This window comes from Cydia pomonella, chromosome 23 (genome assembly GCF_033807575.1).
Source record: "Cydia pomonella isolate Wapato2018A chromosome 23, ilCydPomo1, whole genome shotgun sequence".
Classification (NCBI taxonomy): Eukaryota; Metazoa; Arthropoda; class Insecta; order Lepidoptera; family Tortricidae; genus Cydia; species Cydia pomonella.
In genome coordinates, this window is record NC_084725.1 from 9,983,305 (window position 1) to 10,003,173 (window position 19,869).

The 19,869-nt window shown below is 37.0% G+C and overlaps 2 protein-coding genes and 1 pseudogene across 2 annotated transcripts; all 3 read right to left on the reverse strand.

The window, feature by feature from the left end:
* Nucleotides 1–125: 125 nt before the first annotated feature.
* On the reverse strand, nucleotides 126–4,167 carry LOC133530521 (neuronal acetylcholine receptor subunit alpha-3-like). Its single transcript, XM_061868450.1, has one exon. It carries the CDS (start codon nucleotides 2,388–2,390, stop codon nucleotides 1,182–1,184), a length of 1,209 nt encoding a protein of 402 aa, XP_061724434.1. The 5' UTR covers nucleotides 2,391–4,167; the 3' UTR covers nucleotides 126–1,181.
* LOC133530800 (acetylcholine receptor subunit beta-type lev-1-like) lies at nucleotides 2,512–4,660 on the reverse strand (annotated as a pseudogene).
* Nucleotides 4,661–5,246: 586 nt separating this feature from the next.
* On the reverse strand, nucleotides 5,247–9,325 carry LOC133530518 (neuronal acetylcholine receptor subunit beta-3-like). Its single transcript, XM_061868447.1, has one exon. The coding sequence runs from the start codon at nucleotides 6,852–6,854 to the stop codon at nucleotides 5,310–5,312; it is 1,545 nt and encodes a 514-aa protein (XP_061724431.1). The 5' UTR covers nucleotides 6,855–9,325; the 3' UTR covers nucleotides 5,247–5,309.
* Between the last annotated feature and the right edge of the window lie 10,544 nt (nucleotides 9,326–19,869).

Here is a 19,869-nt window from a genome sequence, read left to right on the forward strand (position 1 = left end):
GAGTCTATAAAAAAAATCCAGTCAAGGTGGGAACCTTGACTGGATTTTTTTTATCCAAAATAAAATTCAAACTTTCTTCCTTCCTTTTTGCATTGTCTAAAGATTTGTGCATCTAAAGTAGAATACCAATACTGAGATTTTTTAATGAGTTCTTTATTTAACATCATTTAATAGAATGTAATTATTTAATCTAGTGTACATTTTCATCCTAGACAGTAATAAAATTAAATTAATACAGTTTATTGAGGTATAGGCGCTCATTATAAACTTTTTAACAAATCATACTTACACTAATGCTTAAGTGCGCCTTTTCTACATATCATTCCTACGCTCAGGCCTGGTTACGCTACGGCATTATTTTATGGGGCCATAGCACTGATACACACGATCTACTTAAAGCTCAGAAATAATGTTTCCGTATATTAACAAACAGACAGCTGCAAACCATATTTCATAAGCCTTCAAATCTTGACTCTACCCTGTCTCTACATATTAGTAATCTAAATTTTTGAAAAAAAATATACCGCACTACTGTAAAAGCGCACGCCGAAATAATAAACTCATCCCGCCGGAACCAATCTTAGAAATGTACAAAAAAGGCACGTATTTCAGAGCAATACAGATTTACAACAAATTGCCCAACATAATAAGAAATATAGAATTTTTTTATCTTTTCATATCAAAACTACAATCTTTCTCAATAGAGGGAGCATATATATTACTCCATCCAAGAATTTATGAGAGATAATGTTACATAATAAGAAATATAAATTATAAGTTGTTCCTACATAAGTAAAAAATCGGACAAGGGCGAGTCGGACTCGCGCACGAAGGGTTCCGTACCATCTATAAAAACGGCAAAAAAATTACGTTTGTTGTATGGGAGGCCCCTTAAATATTTATTTTATTCTGTTTTTTAGTATTTGTTGTTATAGCGGCAAAAGTAATACATCATCTGTGAAAATTTCAACTGTCTAACTATCACGGTTCATGAGATACAGCCTGGTGACAGACGGACGGACGGACAGCGGAGTCTTAGTAATAGGGTCCCGTTTTACCCTTTGGGTACGGAGATCTAAAATCTCAAAATAACAATCCAAAGTTATTTAAATATTTACATTATATAAGGTACTTTAATCAATTTTATTAAATAACATGGAACAAAGCAGTGACTACTAGCCTTAAGTATCGAAAACGAATGTGAAATGTGGCTTCTTTGGCATATAAGCCGACAGCAGGTATATATAAGTAACTACCACTACAAGCAGATAGACGCTATTAGCAATACTAATAAAGTTAACCCATTCTACATTCGGTTTAATTTCCGGATCTTGTTCAGTCACCTCCCATTTTGTAAATACTCCATATTTGCCATACCCGCCCAAGACAAAATCATTACCAGAAGTAATCCACGTCGGGGGTTGAGTTTTCTTCGATCCGAAATATCTAAAGCAAACCGATAATACAAAGCAAATGACAGTTACAACAGTAGAACAGCTAATGAACGACAATATGACAGGAGTAGTTGCACTATGTTTAGGGAGGTTATCTGATACTTCGTTAGAGAACATGAAATGACCGATCAAAGTCATGCACAGTATTCCTAATCGATTGATGTTTCTATAGTCCAACAGGAGAGCCGTCACTGTCAGCACACTTATCACAAAAGCTGGAACCACTACAATAGCTTCTAGGCCCTCTGCGAGTCTTTTAAAATGAAATTTAACGACAGACTGTATTCCAGTGGTTAAATTCTTGAAGAAGTTTGCACGAACGATCTTCCATCCAGCATTTTGATACGCCTGCATGGCAAAGTCAATATGACTCAAACTGAAGAACACTTTGGTTTCCTGTGGTCTCCACTGTTCAAACTGGAGCGTGCAACTCTTCGTGTCATAAGGCCAATTGGTTAAGTCAGAAGTGCAGATAACTTTGTATTCTGTCCGTACAACGCACCTAACGTGGCCTGTGCTATTCAATCTGCATTTCGAGTAGACGAAGTCAAAATCATCCGCATCCGCCTTGTTGATCAGCTTCAGCCCCGGACTCCAAATGTCAAAACTTGAGACTTGCGTCGACATTATATTGTTGTAATCCTCAGGCTTCCATGTCAATCTATCATTTCGCCATACAAAATAGTTCCAGCTGTATAACGTCAGTATCTCTTCGTTAGGATCAAACTTGAAGGACTGAAGTAGATAATCCACCTTCACGACCACCGGGTTTGAGTCTTTATTTACTGGAGGCTTCAAAGTTTTGGCGTAGCATTTAGTAAGCTTTTTCTTTAAGTTTATTTCTGTTTCTATTTCTGGTGGTCGGGTGTTTAAACGACATTCTTCGCAAAAGCACAGACTTAAGGTAGAGACTGTTATGAATGCGCACAGATTCATAGTTGTTGGTGAAATGTGGACATTTGGTACTCCCACTTTCAACTGGAAATAAACATGTGTTGTGCACCTTGATAAGTGGAGATTAAATATCAATTTACAACCAACTGTCTGTCATAGATATTTAACAAGCAGATACGCCTGGGAGCAATACTCCAAATTTTATATTAAAATGACTGGGACTGGCTCCTGTGGAACCCTGCACTACATGGCCCCTGCACCTCTCACCCCCCGATAATAATAATAATAATATAAAACCGCAGGGCAGCTTGTGGCGAGCTGTTGGGGAGTAACGACCCCACGGACCCGAGTACTCCCGAGAGTCGGTCAGGGTCTCCGTCTCCGGCGTGTCTTCGTCGGTCGGAGTGGACCCCAAGGGGACCCGCAGGACTCTCAGCTCTGGCTTGCCTTCATTGGCCGTCCAGAGAGGAGTCGTTAGAGCTAAATGCTCCAGGGGTGGAAGTGAAAACTTGTATAAGACGCGAGTTGGCACAGTGGCTGTTATCAGCCACTGGGTAAAAAGCGGCGTACACCTCTCGACACCCCTGAGCCGCTCACACCGGTGTTGCTCCTGGTCGTCTTCACGACGGCATTTTCAGGGGCCCATCTAGTTGGCGGCGAGTCACCGCCTGCCTCGATAACTAGTGAAAACATTGTTATGGCAGGTGTCCGGACGTCTTTGCAATAACCCAGTCTCATTGTCCTCCCAAACTTCAATCCATAGACCGTTATACTGTTCACTTTACTACAATAGTCTCTATTGTTGCGCCTGTGAACGGGTTCCAGCAGGCGTTCTACATGACATTAAAGCTCTCCAAGAGGCCTCTACGTGTTGGATCTATATCCCCACGCACGCCTATCAAAAGACCGGGATTTATAGGCCCGTGAAATCCAAGGAGATACAATAATAATAATAAAATTCTTTATCGTGCACTACTAAAGAAAAGCTCATATTACAAACAAAGACAGGACTTAAATTAGTAGAGCACTACCTGTTACTAAGACTCGTCCGTCTGTCTGTCTTTCTATCACCAGGCTGTATCTCATGAACTGTGATAGCTAATAGTAGCTGTGTAACTAACTGTGATAAATAGAGTCGGACTCGACCACCGACGGTTTCGTACTTTATAGTATTTGTTGTTATAGCGGCAACATAAATACATCATCTGTGAAATTTTTAACTGTCTAGCTGTCACAGTTCATGAGATACAGCCTGGTGACAGACAGACAGACTGTAGAGTCTTAGTAATAGGATCCCGTTTTTACCCTTTGGGTATGGAACCCTCTTGTCGATTCTAAATAGAGTTCTTCTTTTTATAATTTAGCTTAAAACAAATGTAAATAGTACAGAAGTTATCGTCAAGATGAAGTCACGGATGAAGAATAGTATAGCAGGTCTATTGACACTGCTTTGGTAGATACTAGTGAAGAAAAAACAAGAATACAAAATGACTTATGACTCTTATGAGACTAAAACTCGAAAAGCCTAAGCTGATATAATCGTTTACATTCATTCAAATAGATGTAGGTAGTAGCTAGTATACAGATAATGAAATAAGGGCCAATCAATACTCCTACTAAACCGGACGCCTGTATTTCTGTTCTTCAAGTAATCGACAACTTTATATCCAAATCCGAGTCCTCCGACAGGTTAATCCCAATAATGTTCGAACCGTTGCCATATTCTGCTTCTTCAAGCTTTGGTCAAGTGTTATCGGTATTTCATTAAAGTGAAATCTGGACGACGAAAGTTTATCACCATCTCCAAACTGGAGAGGGTACAATTCTGAACATCGAACGGCCAATTTCCTAATTTAGCAATGCAAGACGATTCGGAAATTGTTTCCGGGACACACATAACTATGCCATTATTGCGGAAAAGACATTCTCCTATCTCCGTAGATCTGTCTGGATCGACGCTCTTTTTATTTTATTTTATATTAGCCAGTTTTATTGGCGTCCAAATATCAGTTGGAAGCACGACCATCTTGCTAACTCCTCCGTACTCTTCTGGCGACCACGTGAAGCGTTCACCTTGTCAAATCATACTAGACCACATTATAGCTGATGTGAATCTGGCTTCATGTTGATGCAAATAAAAATCTCTATCTATCAAAAGCGAATGTCGTTAATTGGAAATACACTTTGACGGGAACACAAGACTGGTTTCTCGGCGGTTGCCTGGCACGATAATTTTCCAGTTTGTCCTTGTCCTGTGTGTGATGAATGTGATGATGATGATGATGATGATCTTTCCGGCCGATTTCGACCATGACGACCACTTCGACTCCTAGTTAGCTCGGCGCTCATGCGCCCGAAGATGGCTGACATAGCCGATCTTCGAGGTGAACCCCCGCGCACATTGAGGGCACGTGAGGACACCAGCTATGTCCTGTGTGTACTCGTATTCTGTAGCAATAGTTTACAAGAATGTTAACAGGCTGACGCGATTTATTTAAATAAAATTTCATTTTGACACTTGGAGAGACTTTAACACCTCCAAATCTTATAAGTATTAGTACTCTGACATTGGGGACTTTTCAATTATATCTCCAAATTAAATAGGTATTGGCTGTTGCATTTATAAATGTTGCTATGTATTTTTTTTTTCATGACAATAGTCACCAAATGATGTTACTGTAAATGTTGTATTGACTTGTAAAAGAGCCATTGAGACCCACTAACAGAAAAAAAAAAGTTAAAGTATTTACCTAGTGCAATATTACGCAACAGCATGTTTTACTTAGTAAACTTTCGTGAGATTTGTAACTATTTTAATTAAAGTACATAGTTGTGAAAAAAAAGATAACTATACTAATAATCTGGAAATGTATTTAGGTACTTATATAAATTGGGAACTTATATAAAAAAGGTACTTATATGAAAACATATTTAATAAAAAAGGAAGCTACTTAAACTTCCTTAAGCGATATCGAAAACAAATGTGAAAACTGGCTTCTTTGGTATAAAAGCTGAGAACAAATATATATAAGTAATAATCACAAGAAATAGACAGACGCTATTAACAATACTAATAAAGTTGACCCATTCTACATTCGGTTTAACTTTCAGATCTTGCTCAACCACCTCCCATTTCGTAAATACTCCATATTTGCCATATCCATCTAATACAAAATCATTATAAGATATAATCCACGGAGATGGTTGAGTTTTCTTTTTTCCCAAATATCTAAAGCAAAACGATAGTACAAAGCAAATTACAGTCACAACAGTAGAACAGCTAATGAACGACAATATGACAGGAGTATTTGCACTATGTTTAGGGACGTTATCCGCTACTACGTTAGAAAAAAGGAAATGGCTAATTACAGTCATGAATAGTATCCCTAATCGGTTGATGTTTCTATAGTCCAACAGGAGAGCCGTCACAGTCAACACACTTATCACAAAAGCTGGTACCACTATAATAGCTTCTAAGCCCTCTGAGAGTCTTTCAAACTCGAACTTAACGGCAGATTGTATTCCAGTGGTCAAATTCTTGAAGACCTTTTCGCGAGCGACCATCCATCCAGCATTTTGATACGCCTGCATTACGAATTTGATATGGCTCAAGCTAAAAAACACTTTGGTTTCCTGTGGTCTCCATTGGTCAAACTTGAGCGTACAACTCTTTGTGTCATAAGGCCAATTGGTTAAATCAGAAGTGCAGAAGACTTTGTGTTCTGCCCTGATAACGCACCTAACGTGCCCTGTGCTGTTCAATCTGCATTTCGTGTAGAAGAAGTCAAAGTCATCCGCATCTGCCGTATTGATCAGCTTCAGCCCCGGACTCCAAATGTCAAAACTTGAAACTTGCGTCGTCTTTATATCCTTGTAATCCTCAGGCTTCCACGACAATCTATCATCTTGCCAGTCGAAATAGTTCCAGCTGTATAACGTCAGTATCTCTTCATTAGAATCAAAATTAAAGGATTGAAGTAAATAGTCCATCTTCACGACCACCGTATTTAATCCCTTATTTACCGGAGGCTTCAAAATTTCGGCGTAGCATCCAGTAAGCTTTTCCCTTAAGTTTATTTCTGTTTCCATTTCTGGTGTTCGGGTATTTAAGCGACATTCTTCGCAAAAGCATAGATTTAATATTGAGAGTGTTACGAATGCGTATAGATTCATGGTTGTTGGTGAAATGCGGACAGTTGGAACGCCCACTTTTAACTGCAAATGAGCATGTGTTGCGCAGAGTGATAAGTACAGATTAAATATCAATTTATCACCTCGTGTCTGTCGTCTGTCTACGCGTATTATAAATACATTGTAAAAATAAAAATAACCCCACAATTCGTCGTTGGACCACGTATAATTTAAGGTAGGTTTATACATGTTATATTCGCTACGTGCACGACTGTCACGCAACCTAGCGTCCGCAAGTCTAGGGGAAAACGTCAATTCACTACATCTTATAACACGTACTACTCCAATATTTAAAACTACTGAACGGATTTTCATACGACTTTGATCTATCAATAGAGTGATTCTTGAGGAAAGCTTAGGTATATAACTTGTTAAGGTTTTGCGTAAATTGGTTGATATATAACGATGTCGGCAAAAATCACGCTGGCTAGGAGCTTTAATCAAAAACGCTGCCTAATCCGTTTGAGCTATAACAACACAATGTATGGTGGGGTTGTTTCTCATTCATAGGTCTACAAAAAAGTCCGCGATGTTAAATGTCTATCTTTTAAAGATGACTTACTATACCCATTCTTAATTTCTAGAAAAAGATCACGTAGTATGTGGCATTTGCAAAGCTATTTACACGGATACAGTATTAATAATGATCAAATTAAATATGTTAGTTGTTTGACCCTTGAACATTAGTTATATTAAGCATTTCATACAGATTACAATGGTCTCTTACACCATACAATTTAAATGAATATTTCAGGAGAAATCGTAAATTAAAGTTTCATTTCTAGCCATATAACTTGTACGAAATGTTAAAGACGCTATCCGCAGTTAGTTCTAATTTTTACCACCTTATGCGCTGGGATCGCTTTACTTACCCCCACCATGCACATCGCACGGTCCCAATATTGGTAAGTACTAGATAGTGTATTATTCGCCGATACGGTCATATCTTTCAGGTATATAAATCATTGCAATCCAAGCGGCGCACGTCAAATATACACCCGGAAGAAACACGATTAGTAAAATGCGCGAAAGGTTCGCAGGAAATACAGGAAATAATGTGGCCATTAATTACACGGGAAAAACACCTTTTCCCGCCTCAATAGATAGCCCGGAGTTATGGCCTTCCCTGCCCTACTATACGAATGATAATGTCTGTTTAGCTCTTGGGCCGGTAAGGCGGTAATGTTATTTTGACATAAGTTAGTAGCTTTAAACATTACCGTTTGCGTCAAATCCAGTAGTTCTGATTTTTTGCAGGCTTGTTTATGTAATGAATAATCCAAGTTTGAAACCTCGAGCGCCGAACGCAACATTGTCAAAAACCGCGAGAGTTTGGTTTTTAGGGTTCCGTACCAAAAAGGTACAAATGGTACCCTTATGGTGCGACTCTGTCTGTCCGTCCGTCTGTCACAACGCTAAATATCTCGAGAACCACTTACGCTATCGATTTGAAATTTGGAATAGTTATGAATAATACTTTCAATGTGTCTGGGTGGTGTAATACAACAATGCTAACCCAGATACATTTAAAGTATTATTTTGTGTTTTTTTTTTAATAACTATGGAAAATGCCCAATATGAAGAGGGGGCAAAATTTCAAAGTTTAGTGACTGGGTCAGGTGGGATCATTTGAAAGATCTCAAATTGAAGCGATCAAATTCTCCAAAAGATTTTTTTATTATTTTTAGTAGTGGAAAAAAATCGAATCAAAAACCATCCCCCCCCTCCTTTATCTCCGAAGTTTACCAAAGGAAAATTATTAACAATACTATACATTTTACAGGAAAAATATAATCATAAGTCTATCTTGGTAACTTCTTTTTTTATTAACAAAAAACATATCCGAATTCAGTTTGCAATTTAACCAACTATTAGTGTGTTTATTACACTGGAAAATGCTAAGAGATAACATTAAAGAAACCCTTTTCAAATAAAAGAACAATTTTTGAAATCAGTTCTCATGATACCACAAACGAGTGGCGACAAATCCCTTCGGTCATGATTTAAACTCTACACGAGTTGGGAATGACCTATTCACACATGTATCGTACGTTTTACAGTACATAATTATGGTTCCTTAAATTTTCAACACAGTGCGGTAAAGCAGCGCCATATACAGGGTGATTTCGGGGTCGTGGAGCAAGAGAACAAGACATCACACAGAATTCAAAGATGAGTCTAATGATGTTGCTCATTATTTATTATCACCAATAATTATGATTATTTTTCAGATGACAAGTAGAAAAAAACATCTTTGCATACAGTTTGGTCACCGTACTCAATGTGACGTCTTGTCGCTTTCCATACAGCGTATGTCAAAAGTCATAGGGTGACCATGATTACTTCGTATAAGATTAATTTTACTTGAACAATAATAAATATCAAACTAATTATCTTTCAATCAAATACTACCGTATGATAATGTAAATCATTTATAGATTCAGAAAAAGTGGTTCTAGATCACGACCCAGAAATCATCCTGTATAATGTAAAAGATTTATTCATTTGTTATCGAATTATGTTTTGAAACTGTGGACCATAGTGGTGACTGTGGTGAGATTTTTTTATACTACAACAAGCCAACGGCAACCGTCTCCGTAGCCTATGGATGCCTGCAACTCGAGAAGTGTTACATTCGTGTTACCGACTCAAACACTCCGCATCCTCGTTGAGCTGTACCGCGTAAATTATCTCCTAAATATTTCATGATTGGCGTCGCCTGAGTATGTGATTCTAGTAAGACTTAAGTTTTGTGCCCCCCCCCCCCCCCTTCTTTCCCCCTCAGAATGCACAATAGAAGAGTGAGGATAATTTCCGCGTGTAACGTTACCTTGCGGTGACAGCGCGTCAGGTGGGAACACCCCCGTAGTAAAGTGTAGTGTACAACGCCAGCTGCTCCCTACTTGTATTATAAACGCGAAACTAACTCGGTCTGTCTGTCTGTTACCTCTCCACGCTTAAACCGCTGAACCGATTTAGATGAAATTAAGATAGCTTGAGGCCCGGGGAAATACATAGTTTTTTCTATGTGATAATGAATAAATGACGTTTTTATGATGCAGACAGATTAGTTTCGTTGGCATTTATTGACTAACCAATAAGCGAAGGTCTCAGTTTCGGCTTGGGCAAAAATGCTTTCGTATGTCCGGTTGCAAGTCGCTAGTCGCAAGATGAATAGATTCGATGATTTAATAGATTTTTCACGACAGCAGCTCGAACAAGGGTAATTTGCTGCTTAAAAACAGTGAGCAACATCGCATTTTGCTCAATGAGTAAGACAAAATAACATTCAAGTGACCTTAATATTCGAATGTCATTTCAACGTGCGGGGCCTGATACAAGTTCGAAATATTTGGATTCTATTGTCTTTGTCCCTTTCACGTCATTAGCAAAAAGAAAGAGACAAAAAAAGTTCACACGGTATATTGACGGTTAATAATAGACCCCCGAAATAAGTCAGACCGCATTGTTTCAAAACACCCTACGAGTCTACATTCGTAATAATTAATTAATGAAATAAAAGTTTAAAATTAAATAATAACACCATATTTTACGTATTTTATTATACAATCAAAACAATGAACTTATACAAATTTACGCAATTGTTACGCAGTAAATAATTCTGCTTAACTACTTTTAATGATCTCTACTATAGTTGACAAATACTACAAATAGTATCTTACAAAGTTTTTTTTTTAACAAAAAAAAGTTGTCGATTGAACTGTCAATTGATATTCGTTAATTCATTATTTTCGTATTATATTATTGATTTTTTTTGTTTTATTGCGGTAATTAAAGTAAATTATTAGAATACCTTCAGAAAACTTGAGTGAAATAGTGATCCGTCCGTCTGGATTACATTTTTTCAGGTTGTATTTTTTGATGGCTGACTCAAGATTCTAAACGCTACGCTCGTGAATGTATTATAGAATCTTTCGCTTGCACGGGACTAAAAACAAGCACTCGAAGAAATATCAAACTTTGCTCTCTTGTTGTACAAATAACTATTTATATTTTTAACCCTTTTTATAAGTCCGTATACAAATCGTCACAGAAGACGGATAATACAAAAACTATGAAATTTCTTATTAGTTTTCTGAGCAGTTTCACTGCAGTGAGTGAGACATAACCCTAACTCCCGGTCATTTATCAGTCTGCCAGCGCTCGGAGCACCCGACGGACCTCATTTTTGTTTTTTCCCGTATTACAGGTACTTTGTGGGAATGTAACGATAAAGGATGATGCTGCAATTAAGGTGAAGGGTATTGTAAGGAAGCGCTTTTCCTGTTATCCGGACTTTACAATATTTACATTTTTAAAGTTTAAAAAAAGGTTTGGAACTTCTGGCTTAAGTGTGGCAACATTAACAGAAATAAAAATTAGGATTAATAGTACATTACTATAGAGGCCGGGAAACGAAGGGTTGCAGGCCAAGAAGATATAAACGGCTGAGCGTAACGAGGTCGGCCAGGGATACGCGGCCGGCAACCCCGTTTCTCGCCGAGATTTGTATAGTGCTTTTCTCAAACTTGCAATGAAATAATAATAAAAATAGGATGATGATGATTGTTTCATGTCCTAATGTGATAGGTTATTCAGTGCGTGGGGTATTGAAGGGGAACAAAAATGTGATTTTTTTAGCGCTACGACTCACGCAATTACGCTTTTTTTTCTTTTTTGTGTTTTTTTATTATTACTTTAGGGTTATTAAAGCAGGGCAGATTTTGCTTATAGGTTTTTTTATGGTTGAATGCCAAAACATGGCATAATTTGACGTTCAAAAACCAAAGAAGGTTGCCTTACAGGCCTAGGTGTGTAAGGAAGTATGAAATTCCTTTACATATCATCTTCACTCATTGCACCTGATATGTAGTATTTCCGGACAAAATTTGAAGTAAGTCATGTCAACATTTCATTGCAAGTTTGAAAAAAAATATTTAGTATGAAATTTAAAGGAAAACTAGCAATTGTCCGGTGAAAACAATGGGCATATACAAGCGGCCTTATTACCTATTTTTACCTAACAATTTACAACTAATATTACAAGCAGAAGGAGTCGAAAATAGAATTCCGTTTAATCCGGTTATAATATTAGCTGGAAATTGTTGAGCATAAGACTTTTCATTCGTGGCGACATCTATTGTCAAGTAACAGTACCTACTGATAAATCCGCTACTTGACGCTAGATGTCGACTACGATTGGTAATAAGCGTTTTGATAAGAAAACTGAGTTATGGAGGGTTGCCATATACGTCCCGTATATCCGGGACTATCACCGTATTTTTTACTTTACCTTTAAGCGCCTTGGTCTAGACTGTAAGGTTATATGTGAATTCATTAATAAATAAAATAAAAGCGTATTTTTCCCATCCCGGTTTTGTCCCGTATATCAGATCCCGCTGCGGAAAACGCAGAATACTTATTTATATAAACACCTTGTTTCCTCATTAGAGGTCCTCTATACTTATTACTTACCTATTTCTTTATGTCTGAGCTAATACTCGTAACCCATAAAACTAACGCACCACTTTATCATTAAGCCTGTATGTTCTGATAGCACTTTTTACCTGCATTAAGTCAAAGGGAGACATTTTGTTATCTCGGCATATAGGATTTTGGGAAGATTTGTGATTCTATAGTTAACTTCTGGTCTGTAGATAAGTATTCCGACCGAAGTTAACAGAATTTTTCCGAGCTATTATTTCCGAAAAAAATAACTTTATTCAAAAAAAATATTGTAGACCCGTATTCGTTTTGAAAGACCTATCCAATGATACCCCACACTATTGAGTTAAGGTGGTTTTTTTTTTCAAAAGAATCTTTTTGTATAGGAGGTATAGAAAAAAAATCTGTCGCCATTCATGATTTATGTGTTCATGCCAAATTGCAGCTTTCTAACACTTGACTTGATGGACAGACGGACATGGCGAAACATAAGGGTTTCTAGGTGACTACGAAACCCTACAAAATGGTATGTAATAAAATAGCTATTGATAATTTTAAACTGATTTTTTATATTTTTATATTTTGGCAAAAACTTATACCTAGGCACAGTGAAAAAAACAATACACGTTTTAGAAAATATATTATTTACACGTGTTTGAGCTGCTGGTGCTAATTTTGAGTCGAAGGCAGGTGAAATATTTTCATTTAGAAATCCCTAAATTTTCATAGGTCAATCAAGTCCATTGTATGATTCTTTTAAATATTATTTTTTTTATATTTTAGATCCTATTTTTATAATCAACTTAAAATGTCGCCTGAATATTTTTCCTCCAAGGTAACTCCATTAGCAAACATCCTTAATTGACGCATTACCCTCTTTTTCCCAGTTTAATCAATAATTTTTACATTCTCCTATCTCACTTCAATACTGTACTCTATTTTCAGCTCTACTGTAAAAACATTAAGTCGAAATTCTAGTGAACAAACTGTGAAAAAGATGTCGTTTTCGTATCTTGACTATTTGTTCATCTGGCAAGCTTCTTAAATAGCAATTTAATTGTAGCCCTCCTCGGAACGCTGATATATAAGTAGGTAAAAGTGTGGGTAGTTTAAATATTTACCTAAGAGAAATCAAAATAGACGGTGTAATTCTGATCACAAATATTTACTTAGGCTTAGGTTGGATTTGTTCACGGGGAAAATTCATCTTTCCGTTTTTTTACACGAATAGACAATGTCACTATCAGTTGTATCAGGTGTAAAACAAAAAAGCGGACAAGTACGAGTTGGATTCGCTCATCGAGGGTTCCGTACTTTTTAGGGTTCCGTAGCCAAACGGCAAAAAACGGAACCCTCATAGATTCGTCATGTCCGTCTGTCTGTCCGATTATGTCACAGCCACTTTTTTCCGAAACTATAAGAGCTATACTGTTCAAACTTGGTAAGTAGATGTATTCTATGAACCGCATTAAGATTTTTACACAAAAATAGAAAAAAAAACAATAAATTTTGGGGGTTCCCCATACTTAGAACTGAAACTTAAAAAAATCTTTTTTCATCAAACCCATACGTGTGGGGTATCTATGGATAGGTATTCAAAAATTATATTGAGGTTTCTAATATCATTTTTTTCTAAACTGAATAGTTTGCGCGAGAGACACTTCCAAAGTGGTAAAATGTGTCCCCCCCCCCCTGTAACTTCTAAAATAAGAGAATGATAAACCTAAAAAAATATATGATGTACATTACCATGCAAACTTCCACCGAAAATTGGTTTGAACGAGATCTAGTAAGTAGTTTCTTTTTAATACGTCATAAAATTTACAAAAAAAGTTTTTTACATCAAACCCATACATGTGGGGTATCTATGGATAGGTCTTCGAAAATGATATTTAGGTTTCTAGTATCATTTTTTTCTAAACTGAATAGTTTGCGCGAGAGACACTTCCAAATTGGAAAAATGTGTCCCCCCCCCCCCCCTGAAACTTCTAAAATAACAGAATGAAAAATCTAAAAAAAAAATGATACACATTACCATGCAAACTTCCACCGAAAATTGGTTTGAACGAGATCTAGTAAGTAGTTTTTTTAATACGCCATAAATGGTACGGAACCCTTCACGGGCGAGTCCGACTCGCACTTGGCCGCTTTTAGTATTTGTTGTTATAGCAGCAACAGAAATAAATCATCTGTGAAAATTTCAACGGTCTAGCTATCACGGCTGATGAGATACAGCCTGGTGACAGACGGACGGACGGACAGCGGAGTCTTAGTAATAGGGTCCAGTTTTACCTTTTGTGTACGGAACCCTAAAAACGTATGTACATAAAAGACAAGAAAAGAAATAAGCACATTACTAATATACTACCCTACTAAAACTATTCTGACCCTCACCCAGTCCAAAAGTGCCAAACTTACTGGGCAAGCGATATTTTTTTTGGACTAAGTACTCTGTCACGAAAACGCCGCCCCAAGTCTCTAACCAACTTCTTTGCCTCCAAACACCACGGCCCAGCCTCGGAAACTACCTCGGCAGAAATGAGTGCTTTTCATCCCTCGGTTAACAATCTACTATTTCAAAGTAGAGCCCAATGTTTACTCAAGAAGTTATATCTATAAATAAATAATAATAATAAATAAATATTATAGGACATTATTACACAAATTGACTAAGCCCCACCGTAAGCTCAATAAGGCTTGTTGTGTTGTAGGTACCTAGACAACGATATATATAATATATTATAATTATAAATACTTAAATACATATAAACACCCATGACTCAGAAACAAATATACGTGTTCATCACACAAATATATGCTCTTACCAGGATTTGAACCCGGGACCATCAGCTTCATAGGCAGGGTCACTACCTACTAGGCCAGACCGGTCGTCAATATTTGTAAGTCAGATTCGTAATTTAGGCAGTTATTTTAAGATATAAGACTACGACTACTCAGAACTAAAATAATTACTATAAAGAGCACTTCATTGAGCTTAGTATCATGGAAGTTAACATAATGAACATTTTACATACGACACTCAAGAAAAATCTCGTCGCTACAAAAAAATAAGTATAATTTCCGTTATAAAAACACATAAAGTGGCTCCCAAACTGTCCCAGAATGTCGTTAGCCGTCAAATTCTTGAGGTGTTTTTATCTCTGCTGTAAAAAGTTGAGTGCGCAGTTAGGCATTATGAAAAACGCCTCGACCCCACTCGTTCAATTCGTGCTAGCGTTATTAAAAACGCCACTCGTAATCGTAAAATGTAGGCACTTTTTTGGGATACTTGACCTGGTTGGGGATTCTGGTAGGAGTTTTGATGTCGTTGCGGTGACGTTGGCGCACAGTTTAGTTTTGTATGTGATGGTCTTAAGTTGGAAACCAGCGGTTGCAGCACGGTATTTTTATCGCCTGTCTCTTTCCCACTTACGCACTTGTTAGAACGTGACAGGCAGGGTGACAGGATAAGTGGTCTGTGGTGACAGGCGAAATGCGACCTTGCTTTGCTTGCTATCCCGCAGCAACTGCTTTTATTGTTACGATTGTTACCAGGCTGCGTAGCCAACATGCCAATCGTAGTGAAATGCAACTGTCACTGTCGCACTCATAGAGGTACAAATAGTATAGAGATGAAATGTAAATAGTATGAGCCGGGAGATGACCGAAAGAGATGCTCTTACGGAACTTTCAGTAGGAATAGCAGAGAAGGCGTTATTATTGTTCGTCCTTGCCACAGACTCACATTTTTTTTATTCCTCACCGTAAATTTGTATGGTTTATAGTGGGCAACAAATAACCGTAAATAACGTAACCGCAGACATATTCTCAGAGAATGATCCTACTAAACAACTTTTGCTTCTTAGGTATGGGATGATACCAAAACCCAAAAAAATTGTCAGTTTCAAACATTACCATAGCTTAATTCTGCCCGCAACTTAGTCTTCGTGAAATGATGATGATGATTGATAATAACTATGATATGGTATGTCCTTCCCCGGGGCTCAAACTATCTCCATACTAATTTTCATCGAAATCGGTTCAGCGGTTTAATCATGAAGAGGTAACAAACAGAGAGTTACTTTTATAATATTAAAGAAGGGTACGCTGATCTTGACAACCGGAGTCGCCTTTAAGAGCTTACCCCTCTGTCGAAAATCTCAGCCAATGGTCATATGTATTGTATGGACTGACGTTCATCTGACATGGCAAAATAGCCATACATTTGACGTGCCCCTCCCCCACAAAAATAGGCAGACTGCTTTGTTCAGAAAATTACAGATAAGGCGTCTCTAGTTGTTAAATCCCGCATAGATGCCATCTACATACAATTTATAACCTAAAAAGGCCAAATCTCAAAACATTGTATTGAGATTACCTCTATCAGCGTACGCTTTTGAAAAATGCTATAGTAAGGATTTTTATTTAGGATCTACACATTCACAGAGTACCTACGGCCATTGGTTTGTAAAACCCCGTGTTTGTTAATTCCCACGATCTTTCCTTAACAGAATATGGCCACGCCTAAATATATATATGTACTTAAGTAATTAAGTAGAGTAGACGTCAACAACTCCAGTTGTTGAAACGAAAAGTGTTGGAAAACATCGCTCCTCTGCTTTCTCAATAAATAAAACCCACCAAAAACATTTTCATGTAAAATGTTGCCTTAACGAGACCATTAGACCACCATATCAGATACACACGCCCTAACTTCACAAACTCTACAATTTAGTCAAAATATGTGGCTTGGTAGTTTCGTTACTGCAAGAACAGAAAAGTAATGAACGTGTTTTGTTTTTAGAATTACCATTCTCAAAAATCACTTGAAACTTACGGTGAAAACCGTATGAAGATACGTTCAGTAGTTTTTGAGTTTCAGACAGACGCGACGGGGGACTTTTTTTATAAAGTTTTATGATATGTATATAGATAAATATGTACTTATACATACATATACATGGAAAATATCCATAACTCACAAACAAATATTAGTTTAAAACAAATAAATGCCCTTACCAGGATTCGAACCCGGGACCTGTTTCATAGGCAGGGGCCCTATTACCGACTTAGCTAGGAAGCAATTAAAGAGAAGAATAGAGGCCGTTAGAACGACGAAGAGGATTTTACTGTTTTTTCCTACTCCTCTACTGTTATCTGTCATTTATGCATTCATTAACACGAATATAAGAACATACATAAAAGATTTCAAGAAAAGTCTATATTGTCTATTCCTCATAAAAGCTCTTGTGCTTTTATACGCTATAACGTTACTGCGATTAATGGCTACCAACCTAACAAAACCAAAACGAATACAGTTTTAAACTAAGTGCATTGCTGCCAACTTACAAAACATTCATTTGGTTGCATAGTAAAAATAATTACTTCATAAGTCAGAAACACGCATGTGACACCCGTAATATAGCAACACCCATAGACTACGAAGACCGCTTAGCGTTGCTTGTTAGTCTCTGTAGGCTACGGTGGCCAAAATTGAGAAAAAACTGTCCATAAAATTAATTTAGCAAGTAGCAAGTACCAGGGCCTCATGAGTTACGAGGAGGTGTCGCTGACCGGCTGGCCGCGGCCCGGGGCGGGCCGGGCGCGTAACAAGGTATGCTCGCGCGTCTTGGCTATATACTTTTGCTGTAATTTGTTTACCTAAATTAAGATTTATTTTTGTTGACTCGTAGGAAAAATATTGTATGCAACGTTGCATAAGTAGGTCAAAAAATTCTCGTGGCGTATTCCTTTACAATGTTCGCCTACGCCTTCGGCTCCGGCTCACATTGTAACTCACGCCACTCGCCTTTTTTGACCCTTCTTATACAACTGTTGCATAAAATACTATAATAGATACATAATTTTAATTTATTTCGCACCTGTTGGTTGTCTAAAGAAACCTACTTTACCAGCCGAAAAGCTACCGAAAATGATCAATAATAGATATTGTCATGGCAACTAGCTCTTGAAGTATTTAGATTAGTCCTAGGGAGATAATTCAATTATCCAATTAACAGGAGACCGGTGAACAAGGACCGGATTCCACAAAACATTTCTAAGACCCTAAACTTTGCGGTGCTCTCGACCACACGCGGGAAACAGGATTGCCGGTTTACTAACAATAGTACATTACGATACAAGTGCAAAAAATATGAAATTCGAAACGAGTGGCGATAAATTAAAACACGACCGAAGGGAGTGTTTTAAATCGACAGGAGTTGCGAATTACCTATTCGCACATGTATCGTACAACGTTTTACAGTACATATGGCCCTTTAAATGTTCGGCACAGTAACGTAATATGCTAATTTTCGCACTAGTGCGATAAAGTAGCACCATAAGTACTGTAAAAATACTTAACTGGGCTGATTCTTATTTTGTTGGTTTTACTTTGTGTAATTTTTTGATAAAATTTGATTGATAAATAGAGTATATTCTGTGCATCATAAGCGTAATTACACCGAATACCGTATGTCCTACAAAATCTTCGACTGAGTTACGGAAACGTATGAAATTTTCGTAAATCAACGGAAATTTATAATTTCGTATTTATTCCGACCAGATTAAAGAGCTCTTCAAACTACCAAATTTTATCAGTCTGACAAAAAAATCTATACTATGGTTAATTTGAGCAAGTTTGAAAAGCACCTCATTCTAATCAAATAAATATAAAATTCCAATTTGGGGCAAAAAATGTATGTAATTCTTTGTTGAGTAAAAATACTCTTAAGTTTCCGTACCAACTCAGAGGAATATTTGGTAGGATAAAACTTGCGCTTATATTTTACAGAATAGGGAACTCTATACATATATAACAAACTTTATCGAAATCTATACAAAAAAACAAATCAAATAATCAAAAACACAAATCCAAATATATTTAATAAAATATATACTAGGTACTATATAACTAAAATAAATGTCATAAACTAAAAAGGGACCAAGTGACAACCAATTATATTATGTTAGATAGGTACTGCATTCTTTCAGGCTGGATACTTTCCTAAAATTACTGTCCTGAAAAAGACTTCAGACTCAAATAAGACAAACGTAATTTATATTGTTCCCAGTAGAACGTGACAGGTATGATGACAGATGATAAAACACAAGTATGTAAGTGCGAAAGTGGCGCATGACACGACAAGTGATAAAAAGGCGACCATGATACCGCCGCTGGTCGTAAACTTTTATTGTACTGTCCACCTTGAGAAACATTTTTTTGAAATATGCATAACCCAATTAGAGGCACACTCACTTTAAAGACTCTAGCCATCCAAACAACACTTAAAGGACAGCTTCAAAGCCAAATGATTTGTACGCGAATGTAGATTCCAAGTTGACTTGAAGATTGTTCCAAGTTCTTGCGGTCTAAGACTTCTAAGAGAATTTCTAGGAACGCATGGTTTGCAGAAATCTTAAACGGAGTTATAAATTAAGAGAGAAGTATACTACTTGATCGTCCATACAAAAAGAGAAAACGTTTTTGCACTTCTAACTACTTTGGACTTCTCCATGATTTTTTAGTATGTAATTGACATAATGAAAACTATTTATAGGTTTTCCTTTTTGTTATCAAAATTTGCAAAACAAAAAAAACTTTTTTTCAAAAAACCGAAACCTATAATACTTGAATATATTATGCTGAAGCGATCGACATCAAAATCAAAGTGATATGTTAAGTTTTAGTTAGTGGAAACCGTTTTCTCCCGAAATGGAATTTCATAGAAAAATTTCTGTTACTTCGTTAGATTCTAAAAGCTATTTATTCTTCCCTTTTAATTTGACTTCATAACTAATAACTGTGTTGGTATTCTTGGCTGGACAGTCTTAACTATTTTTCATCAAGAATCAATACATCTGCAAGCGGTAAGTATCTGGGTCA